At 58.6% G+C, this 18,892-nt stretch overlaps 1 protein-coding gene and 1 non-coding gene across 5 annotated transcripts; both read left to right on the forward strand.

Annotated features, from left to right (window-relative positions):
- Positions 1–302: 302 nt before the first annotated feature.
- On the forward strand, positions 303–17,816 carry MED24 (mediator complex subunit 24). Of its 4 annotated transcripts, none has more exons than XM_062507911.1 (25): positions 303–658; positions 2,892–2,974; positions 3,440–3,478; positions 4,834–4,907; positions 5,970–6,193; positions 6,684–6,795; positions 7,296–7,446; positions 7,660–7,773; positions 8,458–8,505; positions 8,655–8,737; positions 9,073–9,159; positions 9,450–9,561; positions 10,116–10,258; positions 10,937–10,974; positions 11,578–11,660; positions 12,857–13,035; positions 13,127–13,226; positions 13,555–13,730; positions 14,196–14,460; positions 14,629–14,810; positions 15,048–15,141; positions 15,485–15,584; positions 17,029–17,106; positions 17,218–17,366; positions 17,488–17,816. In XM_062507911.1, the coding sequence occupies exons 1-25, from the start codon at positions 529–531 to the stop codon at positions 17,602–17,604; spliced, it is 2,961 nt and encodes a 986-aa protein (XP_062363895.1). In that variant the 5' UTR covers positions 303–528; the 3' UTR covers positions 17,605–17,816. The 4 variants fall into 4 exon arrangements, with proteins under 4 accessions (XP_062363895.1, XP_062363896.1, XP_062363898.1 ...); XM_062507912.1 differs by having other exon boundaries at positions 15,485–15,581; positions 17,023–17,106; XM_062507914.1 differs by lacking the exon at positions 9,073–9,159.
- LOC134053489 (small nucleolar RNA SNORD124) lies at positions 11,244–11,342 on the forward strand. Its single transcript, XR_009933947.1, has one exon. It is a non-coding gene; the product is annotated as a small nucleolar RNA SNORD124 (small nucleolar RNA).
- Positions 17,817–18,892: the final 1,076 nt, after the last annotated feature.

An 18,892-nucleotide genomic window follows, 5' to 3' on the forward strand; every position in this document is an offset into this window, starting at 1 on the left:
CCCGGTGTTTGCACGGTCAATTCCTATTTCCACATTCAGTCCCGTGTTTCAACACAGACACATCCCGTGTTAGCCCCCGTTTGCTCATCCACACGGTGTTTGCACTCTCACCCCGGTGTTTGCATACTCGCCCCCCCGTTTCCACCCACTCTTTGCACGCTCACTCTCGCCCCGCCCACCCTAGCCCTCCGAACTACCACTCCCATCACCCCCCGCGCCCGCCGTGCCCCTTCACCCAATCAGCGCGCGACTTGTTGGCAGGTGCCGTAATGGCGGTGCCCAGGCGCTGAGGGCGGCGCCGGGCCACGGTGAGGGGCGGCAGGACCCGGCGGGACTCGCGGGCACCGGACCTCGGGGGGCTCCGGGGCGGCTCCGCGCTCCCCCAGGCCCGGGGAGCGGGCAGACACCCAGCTGTGCCCCTCCGAAGCCGCTAGGTCCCTTCCCCGCGCTCCCCGGCCCGCTCTGCCCAGCCCGGCGGGGTCAGGGCTCCGTCCCCTTCGTCTTGAGCTCTCCGTCCGCAGGGCGATCATGAAGGTGGTGAACCTGAAGCAGGCCATCCTGCAGGCCTGGAAGGAGCGCTGGAGCGACTATCAATGGGCCATAAACATGAAGCGGTTCTTCCCCCGCGGAGCCACCTGGGACATCCTCAACTTGGCAGGTCGGGGGGAGGCGGGGAGTTCCCCCTCCTTACTGGGCACACTGGGCTGTTTTGGGGGTCCCCAAACGGGTAGGGGGGTGTTGCCCCCAGTGTTCCTTCCTTTGGGGTGCAGACAGGGGTGTTATGGGAGTTCCAGTTGCATTTTGATCCCCCCCCTTCCCACACTGCTTTTCAAGCCAAAATGCCCATTCCCAACTGTTCCCCTGCCCCTTTCCCACCCTGCCAGCTCCGTTTTGGGGTCATTCCCTCCTTTTGCCCCATGGGAGGGTTCAGGGGCCAGCACAGCCTGGCTTTTGGGACAAGAGAAGCAGCCTCAAGTTGAGCCAGGAGAGAATTAGGTTGGAAATTAGGAAAAAAATCTTCACTAAAAGGGTGGTTAGATGTTGGAAGAGGCTGTGGTGAAGTTACCATGTGGATGTGGCTCCTGGGGACTTGGGTTAGTGGTTAGATGCTCTTGGAGGTCTTTCCAGCCTTAATAATTTCCTGATTCTAGCACTGCACAGGAGCCAGGTGCTGCTCCCAAGGCTGCTTCCCAGCCCAATTCAAGGGCATTTCACACAAATCTTGCCAAAGGCTAGGACTGGTTTAAAGATTTGCCAGGCTCTCCTTCTAATTATAGAAACTTGGTGCTGGGATTTTCCCTGTGCAGCAAGTCCCTGGATAAATAAACAGAGATGGGGGTTGCTGCCCCTGGGGGTTTAAAGGAACCAGCCCCACAGAGGCAGCAGCTCTCACTCCTCTGAGTGTTGTGATCTTTCCCTTGTGAATGTTTTTCCCTCTTTCCATCCTCACGCTGGATTTTTTGTCAGTGTGTTTTTTGTCACACCCTTTCCCCACTGAGCTGCCCCTGCTGGGTTTGTCATCTCTGAGGTGTGGCTGGAAGGGCCAAGTTGAGCTATGGCCGTGGGGAGATGGATTTGCTCTGGATGGATTTGCTGGGGGTGGGGGTGGTTGGCTTGAGGGCCAGTCCGGCTGCTGCCCAGCTGGTCCCCGGGGCTCCCTGGTGTCTGTTCCCACCCTGGTGGCACCGACTCCTGCTCTGCTGGCAGCGAGGCCTGCAGGGTGCTTGGCTTGGGCTCAACTGTGTATCCCCAAAAACAGACAAAGAGATGATAATTCCCTCTTATTTCTGCAGGAACGAGTTTCTCCTGGCCCGCATTTAGCAAGGGCTCAGTGATTTCTTTGGGGCAGCTCTTCTGCCAGGAGGGGAAGGAGCCATGTCCCCTTTTCCTTTTGGGAGCCACACGGGCAGGATGCTGGCCCTAACTGACTATTGTGTGCACACAGGGAGAGCCTGTTCCCGAGGTCCCGATGGCTGGAACAGCAGCTCCCTTCCTCACCACAGCCCCTGAAGCTGTCCTTTCCCAAGCTTGTGCCTTTCAGCTTGGAAGTACAAAGGAGGGAAAGCTGGCACGAGCTGCCAGGATCACGGCAGGGCCTGGCAGATCGCTGCTGACATGTCTGCAGCAGGGAGCAGCATGTGGCTGGCTCATGGTGACACTCTGGGATGGGCTGGGGAGGGGACGGCTGCCACCAGCCTTCTGTCCTCTTCCCAGACGCTGTTGGCCCAGGATTTAGCCTTGGAGCGAGACCCAGGGAGTCTCCTGCTCCTGCACTCGGGATCCGGCAGTGGCTCCTCCTCCTCGGCTTTGGGGCAACAACTTCCCACCCGGCTGCTGCTCCCCCTTTTACATCTGGGTGCTCTGACCTACTTGCAGCCTGCAGCCCGGGGCCTGCTCAGGGAGGTGCTTCCTGCACTCTGCCATGGTTCAAATGGGCAATTAAAGGCTTGGCTGAGCAGATGGGACGGGCAGAGCCCCTCAGGCCACTGAGGCCCAGACCAGACGGGCAGGGCTGCGCCCAGCGCAGGGGACTGGTGCCCCGAGCTCAGCCCCAGGTGCCTGGGCAAAAGCCACTTGATGGAGGCTGCAGGAGCCTCCTGGCAAGAAGTGGGAGGGAGGGGAATGTGGAGAGCAGCAGCAGCAGCAGCAGTTTCGGGGCTGGAGCACCCAGGGAGAGCTGTGTTAGCAGGAGGCTGTGTGCTCTGCCTGAATTATTCACTGGCTTGTGCCCATCAGGGATTAGAAAGTTGTGGGATTCAATGAATTTAGGAGAAAACTGGTATGGAGTCGCTGTGGTTGCTACAGTTGGACTTCACCAGCTTCCCTGTGGGATGAGAGAACAGTGTATCCGTGTGCCCCATGTGCTGACCTGGGATCCTCTTTCCTTGCAGAGGCTCTCCTGGAGCAGGCCATGATCGGGCCGTCCCCAAATCCACTCATCTTGTCCTACCTGAAATATGCCATCAGCTCCCAGGTAAGGACCTCCTGGTGCTGCTGGGGGTCACCTTGCAGCCTCAGTGAGCTTGGGCAAAACAACTGGGGTGTTGGTGGTAAGCAGGCATCCCAAATCCCCCACCTGAGCTTCTCCTGGGCCGGGACAGGCAGTGGAGGGCTCAGCGCGTGCCCTGGGCAGGGATGTTTCCATAAATAGCCTCTGCCATCACCCAGGGTGGGAATTCTGCCCCCCGAGAGCCTCTGCACTCACTGTGAGCTCCACGCTTTCATATCCTGGCATTTAATATTGCCTAAAGTTTGTGTGAAACACATCAGTGATCACCTAAAAATGTCTGTTTGGATTTGTGCCGGGTCAGCGCCCCGGCCCTGTCTGCAGTGACAAGCAGTGGGGCCATGCCCTGACCTTGCTGTTCCTCAGCAACGAGCACGGTGCTGGCACACGGCCCCTGTGACACCGCGCTTGTTTTGGCTTTCTGTGTTGTAGATGGTGTCTTATTCCACGGTGCTGACGGCCATCAGCAAGGTAAGGCTCTGGCAGGTGCTCTCAGAGGTTTCACTCTTCACCCACAACCCCACAAATCCCTTTCCCTCCCCACAACTCCCACCAAATATAGGTCAAGTGGAAAGCAACGTCCTGGGCTGAGTCAGCAGCGGGCAGCGGTGCGGATTAGTGCCCGAGCCTTTCCGTGTCCCCCTGGGGATGGGCTACCACGGGTCCCAGTGGGTTTTGGGGGTGTGAGTGCTGGTCCCTCTGCCCTGGGGGGGGCCTGGCAGGCTCCTGGCCTGTGTGTAACCCCATCCCAACCACCGGAAACCACATCCCACTGCAGCCAGCGGTGCTGGCAGCGCTGTGGGGATCGGAGCTGGCTGTGGAGGAGCTGCCAGGGCCTGGGCCATACGGCTGCAGCCACACACCACGCTCAGTTGTGGCTTCCCATGGCTTCTGTGTCCCTGTGCTGCTTCCATGGGGGCACTGAGCACCCTCCATGGCTGCCTCTGCTTGATGTTGGGAAGCCCTTCACAGGCTATGACAGACTCCTCACTCCCCTCTTTGTCAGGGTCACCTCAGACCCCCTACTCAGGGTGACCAAAGGAGGAATGATGTCAGGGAGAATGATTTCCCTCGTTGTTGTTATGGGGGATGGGAGAAGAACACCTCTGGCAGTCAGCGTTGAAAATTTTGGGGGTCTGCAGGCTGAGCTCGGAGTAGTGCCATGAAGCCCTGGCAAGGGGGGGACCCCTCCTGCGGTCCCAGCACCGATGTGGGGGAGGGGGGGAGGGTAGAGCAGAGCCCAGCCAAACTCCGGTCCGGAGGGCTCGGGCTCGTTGCTGTTATCCGGTGCCGCGTCGCTGCCCGTTCGGAGGGGCGGGCACAGCGCTGACCTTGACAGCCGAGCCTTCATCCTTCAGCGCAGCGTGGGCCCAGCGCGGAGCTGCGGGCAAGCTCCGGCCCGGCGGGGCTCCCCATCTGCTCCGGGAGGAGGCGGGGGAGCCGCGCTTCTGCTGCCCCCCGCCCCCAGCCCCGCGGCCGGCCGGGCTGTTGGCGCTGCCAGCCTCACCCAGCCGGGGGTGGGCACGGGGCTGGCGTTCGGCCACCACCGCCGTGCCAGGGTAGCGCAGTCCCGGCCTGAGGCTGCGGAGAAAGCCCAGCCCCGGCACTACTGCCGTGGCCTCACCGCCTCTCGCCACTCCGGGAGGGCACGACCTGGCCGACAGACAGCCCTGACCTACTTCTCATTCAAGTGGCTTCTGGGCAGCTGCCAGTGGGAGTGTCCTGCGGCCGCAGCGCTTGGCCCGGCCCTGGAGGAAGGGCTTGAGCTTGTGTCGGGAGCTGCCGGAGCAGCCCCCATCTGAAGTCTCTGTGTTCCTCTGCTCTAGTTCGATGACTTCTCCCGGGATTTGTGTGTCCAGTCGCTCTTGGAGATCATGGACATGTTCTGCGACCGTCTCAGGTACTGTGTGACGTTCCAGGGCTGCCATCTCTGCCCTGGCTGTGCCATGGGTGGAACCAGGAACCAGCGGAGCCTGGGGATCCTGTCTCATCCCAGGATACTCACCCTGGCAGGGGAAGGCAGGTTCCCCCTCCAGCTCTGTGTCTGTTACCAAGTTGCTGCCATGAGAGTGTCAGCACAGGGACAGCAGAGGGAATCCAAGCCCCACCAGCTTTCTGGGAAGCTGCTGAAACCCCCCCAATTCTGGGATAAACCTCACTGTGGGCTTCCTGCCCAGTTCAGGTAGATGGGGTGGGTGTAAGACCCGTGGTCCGAGGGTCTCTATTTCCTTTCCCTCTGTACCTTCCCAGGCCCCTGCTGCTGTGTCCCAGTCTGGTCCTGCCTGTGCTGCCTGCCCCAGGCACTGTCTTGTTTTTTCCCTTTATGCTCTTCCGCTGGTGTTGCAGGACCCAGGGGAGTCCAGACAATTCAGGCCACAAAAACTTTTTTAGAAAGCTGAGAAATCTTCCTGTTAACCCCTGACAGCCTCTTCTGGGAGGCAGGAGCGTGTGGCAGGGACAGTGGGAGGAGGATGAGGAAGGCTCTTCAATGAGATGAAATGAAGCAGCAGCAATGAATATGCATCAGTGGCAGATGTTGACAAGGAGCTGTCACTGGCCAACTGCAGAGCCAGTCCTTAATCCGCTCCTGACTCCTCTGATCCTCTGCTTAATTTGATCAAAACTTCTGGCCCCAATGATTTGTGCATCAGGAGGGGAAAGCGTTCACCTCTTGCAGTGCACTGATCAATGCTGAGCCTCTCCTAGAAAGATAATTTGATTAAAAGCTTGGAAAGTTTCCCTGTAGTGGAGAGGCCAGCGAGGATGCTGCATGGTGGGGGCTGGGGGTGTCTCCTTCCCCCTGGCACAGCAGGAATGCTGGTGGGATGAGCAGGTTGGGATCTGCAGCAGAGGAGTAAGCTGGGAGTGTGGCACCTGGTTTTGGGTTCCCCAGCCTACCCCGTGTTCGTGCCTGAATTTCCACACACACAGTGAGCATATTCCCACTTTTCTCGTGTCCCAGCTGCCACGGCAAGGCGGAAGAGTGCATCAGCCTGTGCCGGGCGCTGCTGAGTGCCCTCACCTGGCTCCTGCGCTGCGCTGCCTTCTATGCTGAGAAGGTGAAGGAGCCGCTGGAGCAGGCGGCGGCAGAGAACCAGCTCAAGATGTGCCTGGAGCGGCTGGAGAAGGTGCTCAGCAGCACCAAGAACCGTGCCCTGATCCACATTGCCAAGCTGGAAGAGACGTGTATGTCCCTGCCCTGTGTGCTGGCCCTGGAGAGATGTCATTGCCACTTCTCCCTTCCCCCTGCCCAGCTCCTGCCGCATTGTCCCTGCGGCTCCAAGCCTATCCATCTTCCAGCCCTGTTGCTGTAACTGTCTTCTCCCTGGCCCTGTGCCATTTTCTGCCCCCTCCCCTCCATGCTGCCCTTGGAAGAGGAGCAGAATTAATGTGAAGGCTGTGTGAGCTGTTCCTGGGTGCGTGGTGAGCCCTGTGCTCTGACAGCCTTGCACAGCCCTACGCCTTCATCTGTGCCTGTGTCTGGCCAGGAGGCTGTACCAGGCTGGGCTTGGGGTGAGGCCTGCTGGGAGTACACAGATCCCTGGGTTGGGTTTGCATCACCAGTGGGGACTCCCAGCCTCCAGCCCATCTGGGCTGCTGTAGGCCTTGGAGCTGGCCTGCTTGGTTTTCCTATGTGCCACTGTCTCCTCACTGAATCCCTGCCTTCCCTGACCAGCCTCCTGGAGCACTGTGGATCAGTCCCTCATCAAGCTGGGGGAGAATCTGAACAACCTTGGCAGCTCCCCGCTGCGGAGCCAGGCTGATGACTGCGTGTCCCTCATCAAAAGGTGGCTGTATGCTGCTACTCCATGGGTTCAGGGGGCAAAATGGGTCTGAGCCCCACTTTGAGTGCCCCAAACTTCCTTGCTCTGAGGACTGAAAGGCTCCTGCCTCTCTCCACACTGGGTCCTTGCTACCCTGTCCCTTTCCAGCTCGGATTCCTGCTCCAGCAGGGGCTGCCCAGAGGAGAGAGGACAGGGCTAGTAGTGACCTGTTGAAGAAGAGTCTTACCCAGGGGTTGCTCCTTTGGTGACCCTGAGACCTTTTGCTACCCCTCAGCTGCTCTGGCCACACCAAAGCTGCTGTCCCTGCTCTGAATTCCCCTGGAATTGCTCCCAGGGCCTGAGAGCTTGGCTGTGCCTTGGACCTCCCAGGCCCAGGTGTTCCAGTGTCCTGCCCCAGGGCAGCAAAGGTCAGAGGTTTGGCCAGGGAATGGGAGTGGGACAGGAGGAGCAGGAATCTGTCCCTGCAGGGCTCCAGTGACCTTGGGCTGTCCTCTTCCACACAGCATCCCCACCATGCTCTCAGTCCACTCAGAGCAGCTGAACAAGACAGGCTTCCCCACTGTGCACGCCGTGGTGCTGCTGGAGGGCACCATGAACCTCACAGGAGAGACCCAGCCACTGGTGGAGCAGCTGATGATGGTGAAGAGGATGCAGGTACAGAAAGTGACAGTGTGTTCTGCTCAGGCAGGCTGGGGCTGTGGGGCCAGGCCACAGCTCCATGCCATGTGCCTTCCCTGTGCTGGTCCTGGTCCAGGGGAGCAGCAGGAGCCCATCAACACCTCTGCAGGGGTTCAGGGTTTGGCTGTGTTGGAGGATGTGCTTTACTGCCAGCCCAGCACTGGGAGGGTTTGTGTGTGTGCCCCACAGCGCATCCCCTCCCCGCTCTTCGTGCTGGAGATCTGGAAGGCCTGTTTTGTGGGCCTCATCGAGTGTCCCGAGGGCACGGAGGAGCTCAAGTGGACGGCCTTCACCTTCCTGAAGGTAGGGCCCAGCCCCAGCACTGAGTCCCTGCCTGCTGCTGCCCTGTCCTTTCCCTGCAGGTCTGGCTCCTGCTGAGCCCTGAGCTCTGCCAGAGCAAGCAGCCCTTCTTTCTTGCAGTGTGCCCCTTGGGGTGCTCACACCCCACAGTGTGCCCCTCGAGGCATCCCTCACCCCACAGCGTGCCACTCACCCCATAGTGTGTTCCTTGGGATGCCTTCCAAACGATCAGGATGCCCCTTGGGATGCCCCCACACCCAAAATGTGTCCCTTAGGGTGTTCCATACCCCACAGTATGATGCCTGCCAGCTTCTCACAGTGTGCTCCTCAGGGTACTCTCCACAATGTACTCCTTGGGGTCCATCCCACTAAACCCATTCCAGCCCTCCTGTTGCACACACTGAGCATCAGCTTTGCTGTCAGGGCCTCCTTTCAGCCCAGCCTCATTTTGTTTGGCACAGTGATTTTTCCTGAGATGCTGTGGGGAAAATGTGGCTCCAGGTGATGGTGGAAGAACACCATGGAGGGGAACAGGGCCACAAAGTCCCCCTGCTCCAGAAATGCTGCTTTCCTGGGGCTGGGAGAGCAGCTGTGTGCAGCTGTGTTGGTGTGGGCTGGTGCTGCTGGGGGGTCCCAGCTGTGGAACGGGGTCTGCCCTCATGTCACTCTACACCCTGTGTCTTTCAGATGCCCCAAGTGCTGGTTAAACTCAAGAAGTATCCCCAAGGGGACAAGGTGAGATGGGAGGGCCATCTGTGGGGCTTGTGTGTGTCAGGATGGTGCTGGTCCTAAGAACCTTCCCTGATGGAGCAGGTTGGGGGCAGGGGGAGGTGGGCCTGTGCCAGTAGCATGGTGAGCTGAGTGGCTGGCTTTGTGTTCATCAGGATTTCACTGAGGATGTGAACTGTGCCTTCGAGTTCCTGCTGAAGTTGACCCCTCTGCTCGACAAAGCTGACCAGCGCTGCAAGTGAGTGCTCACCATGGCCAGAGCTGCTGCATAGCCACATTCTACAGCCAACCTGTTCTCACTGTGGGGTACTGGAGCAGCTCCTGGCAGGGCTGGGTTAGTTTCTGATCCTATTTCTTCTTCCTGAGGACCTCCTGCTGCCACATAAGTGAGGCAGTGAGTGTGTGACAGCCAAGTCACATTATGTGGCACCCAGAGCTGCTCTGGACCCTGAAGCACCCTTGGAGGGCTGGGACAGGGCCAGGAGAGCAGCTCCTGAGTCCCCCTGCCCTGTGGCACTGTCTGGGGTGACAGGAATTCTATTCTTGGGGTTACAGCTCTCCTCTCTCTTCCAGCTGCAACTGCATGAGCCTGCTCCTGCAGGAGTGCAGCAAGCAGGGGCTGCTCTCCGAGGCCAACATGAACAACCTCATTGACAAACGGTACAGCAACACAAAAGCCTGGGAAACCCCCGGAAGTGGGGCTGGAGCACCTGGTTTTGAGGGGAGCATGAGGGAGCAGCTGTGCTGACACTGGGGGACTGCAGTATGGCAGCCTGGGGGGATGGGATGCTGCTTTTGGGACGTGTTTGGTACCGGCAGAGTTTGTCCTGTCAGAGAGGCAGCTGGTGGTGGCCAGAGGCAGTGGTTGTCCCTTGAGGGTGTTGATGGATAGAGGGAGGGAAGCAGGGTGATGGATTCCTACACACTGGCCCTTCTTTGGGGTCCCTCAGGGCTGCAGACAAGGAAAACTCTCCGTCCCTAAAATCGGCTGAGAACGCCAACATCCAGCCAAACCCCGGGCTCATCCTGAGGGCTGAGCCCACTGTCACCAATATCCTGAAGGTGAGTGCCCTTCTGCAGCCGTTCTGGGCTGGCTGGGCTCAGGCTTGGAGCCCTTTGCCAGCAGCATCGGTCTAACCAGGCAGCCAGGGTGGCTGGGAGGTGCCGGATTTCCCCCTGTCCTGCGGTGGAGTAGTGGAGGAATCACTGGAGCCTTGCTGCTCCATTGTGGAGATTAGGAGCTCCCCTCCTCCTTCCCAGGAAGCTGGAAGAGCTGTCAGGTGACATGTCATCAGTGCCAGCAGCCTGAGCCCAGCCAGCTCTGCCCATCCTGCTCGCTGTGTGCATCTCCCCTGTTCCCTGGGGACTGCTCACGTCCCTGTGTCACTCTGGTTGTTTTGCTGCTACTGAGTGATAAGGGATGATTTCCTGCTGGTGGCAGGGGCTCAGAGTTCTCTATCCCACCTCTCCCAAATCCAGCAGGTCCCTGCTCCTCAAGGTCTCAAGGACAGCTCTTGGAGCCGATCAACTCTGTAACCCAAAAGCTGGAGTTTGCTGCTGTTCTGTAGCATACATTCCCCGTGACTTCCTTTTCTTATTTACTTTTTTGCTTGTAGACCATGGATGCGGATCACTCCAAGTCCCCTGAGGGCTTGCTGGGTGTCCTGGGTCACATGCTGTCTGGAAAGAGCCTGGACTTGCTGCTGGCAGCAGCAGCAGCCACTGGGAAGCTGAAATCCTTCGCTCGGAAATTTGTCAAGTGAGTGTCCACCTGAGTGGCACTGTGACTGGTGACCAGGGGGCTGGGGGGAACAGGCAGTCCCCAAAACTGCCCCCTAGACAGGGCTGGATGTGCCTCTGGCCCTGTGGAGCACTGGGGAGGGCTGGGATCTCTGGGAGGTTGCACTCCACAGCACCCCATCTTTGCCTCTGCATGAACAGGACAGAGGATTGGAGCCAGGTTGGTCTGGGCATGTTCAGAAAACCGAAGGCTATGGCAAAGCCCCAGATCCAAGGCAATGTCTCTCTGCCTTGTGCAGGCACACGTGTCCTGGTTAGTGCACACACAACAGCACACACATGGGGCTGTGTGATGGGCTCCCACAGGGTGGCTTGACCCAGCCTCCGAGTGCATAGGGGGCTGTTTGGGGGCCTGTGCTCTGAAACCCACACAGAGCTGGCTCTGGGGAGAGCCCATTGGTGTGGGGTGAGCAGTGTGGCTGGACCTGTGTGGCCACGGGGAGTGGAGACGGGGAAGAGGTGACTTGTCCCCGTGGTATTGGGGTTATCTTCAGAGTTGTGTCTTACATCTCTTGCCCCTCTGTTCTGGGATGGAGTTTGAGGGGGTCTGCAGGCTAGGCAGCTCCCTGCTTGTCTCAAGGTTGGGAATTGTCTGGTTGGACTGATAATGCTGTGCTGCCACTCTCTGCCCCTCCAGGCTGAATGAATTCACCAAGCAAATCACTGGAGAAATCTGTAAGTGCATGGGGTGATCAGAGCTGTGCCCCCCCTGCTGCCCGTGCTGGGATGCTCTGGGGCCTGGCTGCATTAAACTGGGACTGGCTGTGGCACTGGAATAAGCTGAGCTGTGCTGGGCCTGACTGGGGGTGCTGGCGGGGAGGGGGCCATGTGCCAGCAGGGATCGGGGCTCCTGGGGACACGCTGCCATCATGTGTGTGTCCATCCCAAATCTGGGGTGTTCTCGTGGGCATCCTCTCCCCAGCTGAGCCTGGGGGCCCCTCAGCTCCCTCCCTGGAAGGGGTGATGTGTCAGCACAGCCCAGATAAGGACTCTGAGTCTGTGTGATGAAACTTGTGGAGTGCTCTGACCTTCCATGGTGACGGGGGCCCCACTTGGGCTGGGGCTGCCCAGAGAGAGGCCAGAGCTGCTTTGGGGGCTCAAGCAGAGGCGGATGAGGTGGGGGGGCATTGGCACATCCCCTTGTTCACACAAAAGCACTGGGGGGATTAGAAAAGCTGTGTGGGAGGAGCAGGGCCCGGCCCCCGTGCTTGTGGGGTTCTGCTTCCCTCCTCCTGCTGAGACCAGAGAGCCCCAAGGTCTTTATTTCTCCTCCCTCAGCCAAGAGTGGCCCAGTCCGGGCTCTGCTCTTTGACATCTCCTTCCTCATGCTGTGCCATGTGGCCCAGACCTATGGCTCAGAGGTAAGGATCCTCCAACGGGATGAGAGGGTGGAACTGGATCTTGTGATGGAGGGGAAGGATGAGGCTGAATTCCAAGAGTGGCTCTCACCCTGCCAGCTCAGCCCCTGCACTGCTGCAGCCTGTCAGCCTCCTCTAGTGGCCAACCTGCCACTGTCACCACTGTTCCTCCTTTGCCTGCAGCCACTTCATAGCCCAGGGCACAGCATCCAGTGCCTGTCACCTGGAAATCTGTCCCTGGGGCTCTCTGGGTGCCAGGTGATGGAGCAGGACTGGCTGTCCCCTCCCCGAGGACTTGGACTCTGCTCCATTGATGGGTAGTGAGATCAATGGGAATGCTGCTTCCAGTGGCCATGGAGCTCACCAGACCACTTCCAGTTTGCCCCTCCAGTTTGGCACTGGTTGGCTGGAGGGTTGCATGGCCAGGCAGTGTCAGCCCTCCCTGTCCAAGGAGGAACTCACAGTTCTGCTCAGGAAGCAGCACTTTGGTTGCATGAAAATTCTCCAGGTTTTGACATCTATGTGTGCTGGGAGGTGAAACGATACCGAAATACTGGGAATGCAGAGGGGGAGAGAGGGGTCCTGCCCAGCCGGCCCTGAGAGCTGGGAGAGGGGACCAGGCAGGGACGGATGTGCTCAGGGCTGTCCAATGAGATCTCATCCCCCCCTCCCAGCCCCATAACTTCCTTGCCCAGCTGCTGCTGAACAGATGTGCATAGCTTTTTTGGATAAAAATAGTGTCCCCTGGGTGATACAGGCTGAGGGGAGGAAGTGATGTGTGGGGTTCCCAGCTCATGGCCCCCACAGGACTCTCCCACCTGGGCTGTGTGTCCCTGGCCCCAGGGACCCTAAGCATGGCTTAACGGGGTGGGAGGACAAGGGACCTATTTGAGCTGGACACGGTGACCCCATGGCCACACTTGCAGCTGGCCTGGCATCTCTCCTCTGAGCTGGGATGTATTCTGCTGGGGAACCCTCTGGTACTGGGGGAAAACACAGCCCACAGATGGGAAACCAGTGCCTCCGAGGGGCTGACCAGTGCCCTTCTGGGGCCTGACCAGTGGCTGTCTCTCCCTCCAGGCCACAGGGCGGCGCTGTTCCCACGGCCATGAGCACTTCAGGGTGGGGGACAGAACCCAGGGTGGGGGTCCCCAGCAGGGTCCCTGTGGGATGCAGACCCCATGCTGGTTCCTTTCCAGGTGATCCTGTCGGATTCCAACCCTCCGGGTGAGGTGCCCTTCTTTGAGACCTGGATGCTGACCTGCATGCCCGAGGAGGGGAAGATCCTCAACCCCGACCACCCCTGCTTTCGCCCAGATTCCACCAAGGTGGAGTCCCTGGTTGCCCTTCTCAACAATTCCTCTGAGATGAAGCTGGTGTAAGAGCCCACCCATGTGCCCACCCTGCCAGGCCTGGGGGAAGCCCCCAGGCCCCACAGCTGTGTCTGAATCCCCATCTTGCCCTGACAGGCAGATGAAGTGGCACGAGGTGTGTCTGAGCATCTCTGCTGCCATACTGGAGATCCTCAATGCCTGGGAGAATGGAGTCCTCACCTTTGAGTCAATCCAGGTAGGGCTGGCTGGGCACAGGGGAGTTGTGCTGTGTCCTGAGGAGAGGCCAAGGGTCCAGAAGCTCTGGGGTATCCTATTCTCCTGCCCTGATCACTCTGGCAGCTGCCTTGGAGCTTGCTGTGACTTGGAAGTGGGAAACTGATGTGGCTCCAGCCCCTTGTTCCTGCTCCAAGCTGCTCTGTGGGTGGCAGTGGGACTGACAGGGACAGTGTCACCCATGGAGGCAAGAAAAGCTTGCACCCTGCAGTTGGGACCCACAGCCCTAGGAGGTGATGGCTGTGCATCCACCTGGCTGTGCTCATCCTCTGCTCTGTCTCCTCGCCTAGAAAATCACAGACAACATCAAGGGGAAGGTGTGCAGCATGGCAGTGTGTGCCGTGGCCTGGCTGGTGGCCCATGTCCGCATGCTGGGCCTGGATGAGCGGGATAAGTCCCTGCAGATGATCCGGCAGCTTGCCACCCCCTTGTACGGAGAGAACACGCTGCAGTTCTACAACGAGCGGTGAGCTCAGGGACATGGGCCTGTTCCTGCCCTGCTGCCACTTCCCAGTGCCACATCTCCTACTCTGCTTCCCCTTTTCCACTTCATGATCTCATGTCTCCTGCCCTGCTTCCACTTCCCAGTTCCATGCTGCCTCCTGTCCCACTTCCACTTCCAGTGCTGTTGTCTCCTGCCCTTTTTCCTCTTCCCAGCACCATGCCATCTTCCCTGTTTCTGTTTCCCAGTGCTATGCCATCTCCTGCCCTACTTTCATTTCCTCGGTGCTGTGTAATCTCCTTTTTCCATGTCCTGGTGCCATGCCATTTCCTGCTCAACTTACCCCTCCCAAGCTGTGCCATTCTCTGCCCTGCTGTCTGTTCCCAGTGCCATGCCATCTCCTGCCCTGCTGTCCATTCCCAGTGCCATGCCATCTCCTGCTCTGCTGTCCCTTCCTGGTGCCTGCCTGACACTGTCTCTCTGCTGCAGCGTGGTGATCATGAGCTCCATCCTGGAGCACATGTGTGCAGATGTCCTGCAGCAAACGGCCACGCAGATCAAATTCCCTTCCACTGGCATGGACACCATTCCCTACTGGAATCTTCTGCCCCCCAAGAAGCCTATCAAGGAGGTGCTGACCAGTGTGTTCACCAAGGTGCTGGAGAAGGGCTGGGTCGACAGCCGCTCCATCCACATCTTTGACACCCTGCTGCACATGGGGGGGGTCTACTGGTTCTGTAACAACCTGGTCAAGGTATGAGGGGGCAGGAGGGACCCCTAGTACTGGGTGGGGTGCTGAGACCAGGCCTGGTGTGTCTGGTTTGTGTTCCCAGTGTCCTGGTTGTCCCTGGGCTGCATGCTGGGACAGTTCTGGCACTGGAGAGGAGTGGGGCAGGCCCACCTCTCCCCCCCTGCCCTGCAGGAGCTGCTGAAGGAGACACGGAAGGAGCACACACTGAGGGCCGTGGAGCTGCTCTATGCCATCTTCTGCCTGGACATGCAGCAGCTGACACTGACACTGCTGGGCCACATCCTGCCCAACCTGCTGACAGACTCCTCCAAGTGGCACACCCTCATGGATCCCCCTGGGAAAGCCCTGGCCAAGTAAGACCCCAGATTGATGGAGACTGTCTCCTGGAGGCCTGTTTGGGGAGATGAGGGGATGGTCTGTGCTGGGATGAGGACCCCAGCTGCTCAAATCCCACTCTGGCTTCAGCAGTGGCAGCAGTTCCCACTCTGCTCCCCATTCCCTGCTGTGTCTCTCCAAGGAGGAAGCTGCTGTCCACACCCCATTGTCAGGTGGGCTGGCAGCATCTGGCCATGTCCTTGCTCTGTCCCCAGGCTCTCTGTTTGGTGTGCCCTGAGTTCCTACTCCTCCCACAGCAAGGTCCAGGCCTCGGCCCGGCAGAAGAAGAGGCACCGGGAGGACATCGAGGTGGGTCTGGATGGAGCAGGGGTTGGCTGGGGGCTCTCTGTGCCCAAAAGCAGCAGTGGCTGGGGAAGGTGAGGGTGGCAGGAATGGATGAGTAAAACCAGACTCCCTGCCCTGCTTTTCTGGATTCTCTGAGGCCTTCCAACCTTAAAAGTCAGGATTCTCCCTTTTTCTTTTCTGGGCAAGGGGCTGTAACAAGCTGGTCAGCATGTGTCCAGCCCAGACTGGGGTGCTCTGGGTGAACAGAGGTCAGATCCTGGGCCATGGGGCTGTGCAGAGCCCTGGTTAGGTCACCAGCCCTGTACAGGGTGAGGGGCTGCAGGGACTGACCCTCTTCTCCCCCCAGGATTACATCAGTCTGTTTCCGCTGGATGACACACAGCCCTCCAAGCTCATGAGGCTGCTGAGCTCCAACGAGGAGGATTCCAACATCCTCTCCAGCCCCAGTAAGTGCAGGAGGGGACGGGGGATGGCTCCCCTGCCTCACTGTTCCTTTTGGGTGTGAAATGTGTTATTTGCACAAAACCTCTTCCCAAAAGGGCTGGGTGACTATTTAGAGTTCTCAAGTGCTTGTTGAATTATCTCGAGAGTTTTTGCATTTGGGAAAGATCAATTTCTTAATTTTTCTGATCAGAACAACTTAAAAGGGTGATATTACACTTTCCTTTCGTGCCAGTGTGCCCCAGCCCAGCACCCCACACTCAAAGCCATCCCTGAGGCCCTTGTGTCCCTCCAGCCACCCCGCATGGGACCACAGCTGGAGGTGACATTCCTGGTGTCTGAGGCCAAATCCTGACATTCCACTGCTGTTAGCAAGACTGAAGCAGAGAGGATGAGGCCCCTGGTCACATCCATGTCCTGCAATGTCACGGATTGCAACAGCTCCGGTGGGGGATTTGCTGGGGGGATCCATGTCCTGCCCGGTGGGTGCTGTCACAGTTCCCACATAGATTGTCCACACTCCTAGGCAGTGAGTCAGGACATTTTCAGATCATTGTTTCTCCCCTTATCCAAATTTACTTTCTGTATTAGTTTTCTACACATCCATTGACATTTGGTTTCAGTTGGTTTCGTTACTGTTGAAATATGGGCTTTTCCCTTTATTTTACTTATCTTCTTTTACCTCCTGAGGCAGTCCCACCTCTTCCCAGTGACATTCAGGACTTTTTTGGGCTATTTGCTGCAGTGATGTGGAAATGCTGCTTCCTGCAGCCACCATCTAACTCATGTGATTCCATGAGAAAAGTGTGGGAGGGCTTTCTTTTTCTGGTGAGCATCCTCAGAGCAGAGCAAGGTGGATCCTGCAGATTTGGGCAGGGGACGTGCAGTGTGCACAAGAGCCTTCCCAAGGGAATTCCCATCCCGTTGGAGCGGATCTGACCCAGTTCTTCCCACAGGAGTGCCCAGCAGTGCTTCACATCTGGGGTCAGCTCAATCCTCCTGGTCTGTCCCAGGATTTGCTGCTAGATTTGGACATGCCTCAGCTCTGATAGCTGGATTGTGCCCTGACAGTGAGATGGAAGGGCTGTTGTGCAGCTGTTGAACATCTGGCTTGCACACAGGATTTGTAACGTGTTGCTGCTGTTCTCCATTTCTCATCATGACACCACATATCACACCGTGAAAGCAGCTTGGAAAACCTGTCTGGGCTCCCTGTGGGCTGGCAGAGGGGACAGGGATGAGACTGTGTTGTGTTTCTGGGGTGCCCTGCTGGCACAGACTCTGTTTGGTTCAGGGGGCCTAAACCTCTTCTGCTCCACAGAACTGCTTCATGGCAAAGCCCCTCCCAGAGCTGGGTGACTTCAAGTGACCAGAGCTGGCCAGCATGGGCACATTGGCTCAGCCAAGGGGGCCATGGGGCTGTTCCTGACTCTGTGCTCCTGTCCACAGATCGCTCCATGAGCAGCTCACTCTCTGCCTCCCAGCTCCACACCGTCAGCATGAGGGACCCGCTGAACCGGGTGCTAGGTAAGGTGGGGATGGGTCTGTGGGGTCACATCCAACCACTGGGACACCAGTGGGAAGTTCAGGTCACCTGCATCCTCCCAGAAGTGACCTGACTGTTGCTGTCTCCCACAGCAAACCTCTTCTTGCTCATCTCTTCCATCCTGGGGGCCAAGACTGCTGGCACCCACACCCAGTTTGTCCAGTGGTTCATGGAGGAGTGTGTGGAGTGCCTGGAGCAGGGCAGCCGTGGGAGCATCCTCCAGTTCATGCCCTTCACCATGGTGGGTCCAGCAACTGTGACACCCCTGTCCCTGCTTGAGGGGTGTGCCAGGGTCCCACAGGATGGGCACATCCCAGGCTCCTGGTGACACTCACCTGTGTTTCTCCTCTGTTCCTGGGCAGGTTTCAGAACTGGTAAAGGTGTCCACCATGTCCAGTCCCAAAATTGTCCTGGCCATCACTGACCTCAGCCTGCCCCTGGGCCGTCGTGTTGCTGCCAAGGCTATTGCTGCACTGTGAGCAGGGCTGCTCCAGCCAGGGGGGATCGCTGAGGAGCACAGGGGTCTGTCTCCCTGATGGTCTGGATGGCTGGGATGGCCTCTGTCACCGCAGCTGTTGCAGGGCTGTTCCCTCAGCACACAGAGCCATCTCCTTGCTCTGCCTCATGGCACTATTGAGACTGAGACGCCCCTGAATTTTTTTATAGTCTATAAATCAATCCTTTTGTACAACTAGCTTTTGCCTCATCTACATTTGGGCTCCTGGGACTCCCCTAAACCCCTTGGTTCTGGGGGTGATGGGGAGCCAGTGGCCATGCCCTGTGCTGGACAGGAGGGGAAATATCCCTCCTGCTGTCCTGGCTCTGAGTGGGTGGTGGGCTGCTCATGTTGCTCTGACTGGGAGCAGGCGCTGTGCTAGGTGGGGCAGGGATGCTTCCCTGCTGCGCTGTCAGCCACAAGTGGGATCTTGTTGGGAATTCTGCCACATGAGCGTGAGTTCTTGTTGGAATTCCTCCCCATGAGTGTGAGTTCTTGTTGGAATTCCTCCCCATGAGTTCAGTCCGCGGTGAGCACGGCATGGGCACTGGGTGAGTAACTGTGGCCTCTTCAGCACCACACCAGCCTCGTGCTGGGACAGGCTCCCCTGAGACTGTCCCCACACCGTCAGCTGCTCCAGTAGTGAATCCTCCAAGAGCTGTCACAAACTCCTGTTCACCGAGGGGGTGGCAGGGCCGGGTCAGCTGCACCTCTGCCGTTTCCACTGGTGTTGACTCACAAGAAAGGGGAAAGCAGGGCCAGCGGGCACCAGCCCTTCCCTCAGGGCACCGTGACTCCGGAGCCACTCCTGGGGCTGAGCTCTGTCTTTGCTCCCCTTGGCACCAATGGGGTTCCCAGCCCTGTTTTGGGAAGCTTTGAAGGGAGATGGGGCATGGGGGGATCCTGGAATGGTGCCACAGGGGTTGGGTCAGTGCTGGCCAGGGGAGAGGCAGCGGGACCGTGACTCAGGGCTGGGCTGACCCCATCTGATCCCAGGATGAGCTCAGCTCCTGGCAGCTCTCAGGCTTTGCTGGAGGAGGGAGAGACCCCAATGCACTTGGAGTAGCTGTGGGTGTTGCTATCTTTAGCCTTCACACGCAGAGCATCTTCCTCCTTCCTGCTGGTCCCAGGGTTCCAGCCCCTGGTCCCAGTCTGGGGCAGATGGGAGACGCTGTGGGGCTGGGTGAGGTGGATAACAGAGCAGTAGCATGAACAGGGATGGGCCAGGATGGCTTCACTGTGCCTGACACGGGTGTGAGTCCTAACCTGAG

Source organism: Cinclus cinclus, chromosome 24 (assembly GCF_963662255.1).
Source record: "Cinclus cinclus chromosome 24, bCinCin1.1, whole genome shotgun sequence".
Lineage (NCBI taxonomy): Eukaryota > Metazoa > Chordata > Aves > Passeriformes > Cinclidae > Cinclus > Cinclus cinclus.

Excerpts from the sequence above, each read along its gene's own strand:
- MED24 (XM_062507912.1), top strand. The coding sequence starts at position 529 with ATGAAGGTGGTGAACCTGAAGCAGGCCATCCTGCAGGCCTGGAAGGAG. Across the intron at positions 13,227-13,554 it reads TCACCTTTGAGTCAATCCAG|AAAATCACAGACAACATCAA; the intron begins GTAGGGCTGGCT and ends CTCCTCGCCTAG. Across the intron at positions 15,582-17,022 it reads TTCCAACATCCTCTCCAGCC|CCACAGATCGCTCCATGAGC; the intron begins CCAGTAAGTGCA and ends CTGTGCTCCTGT.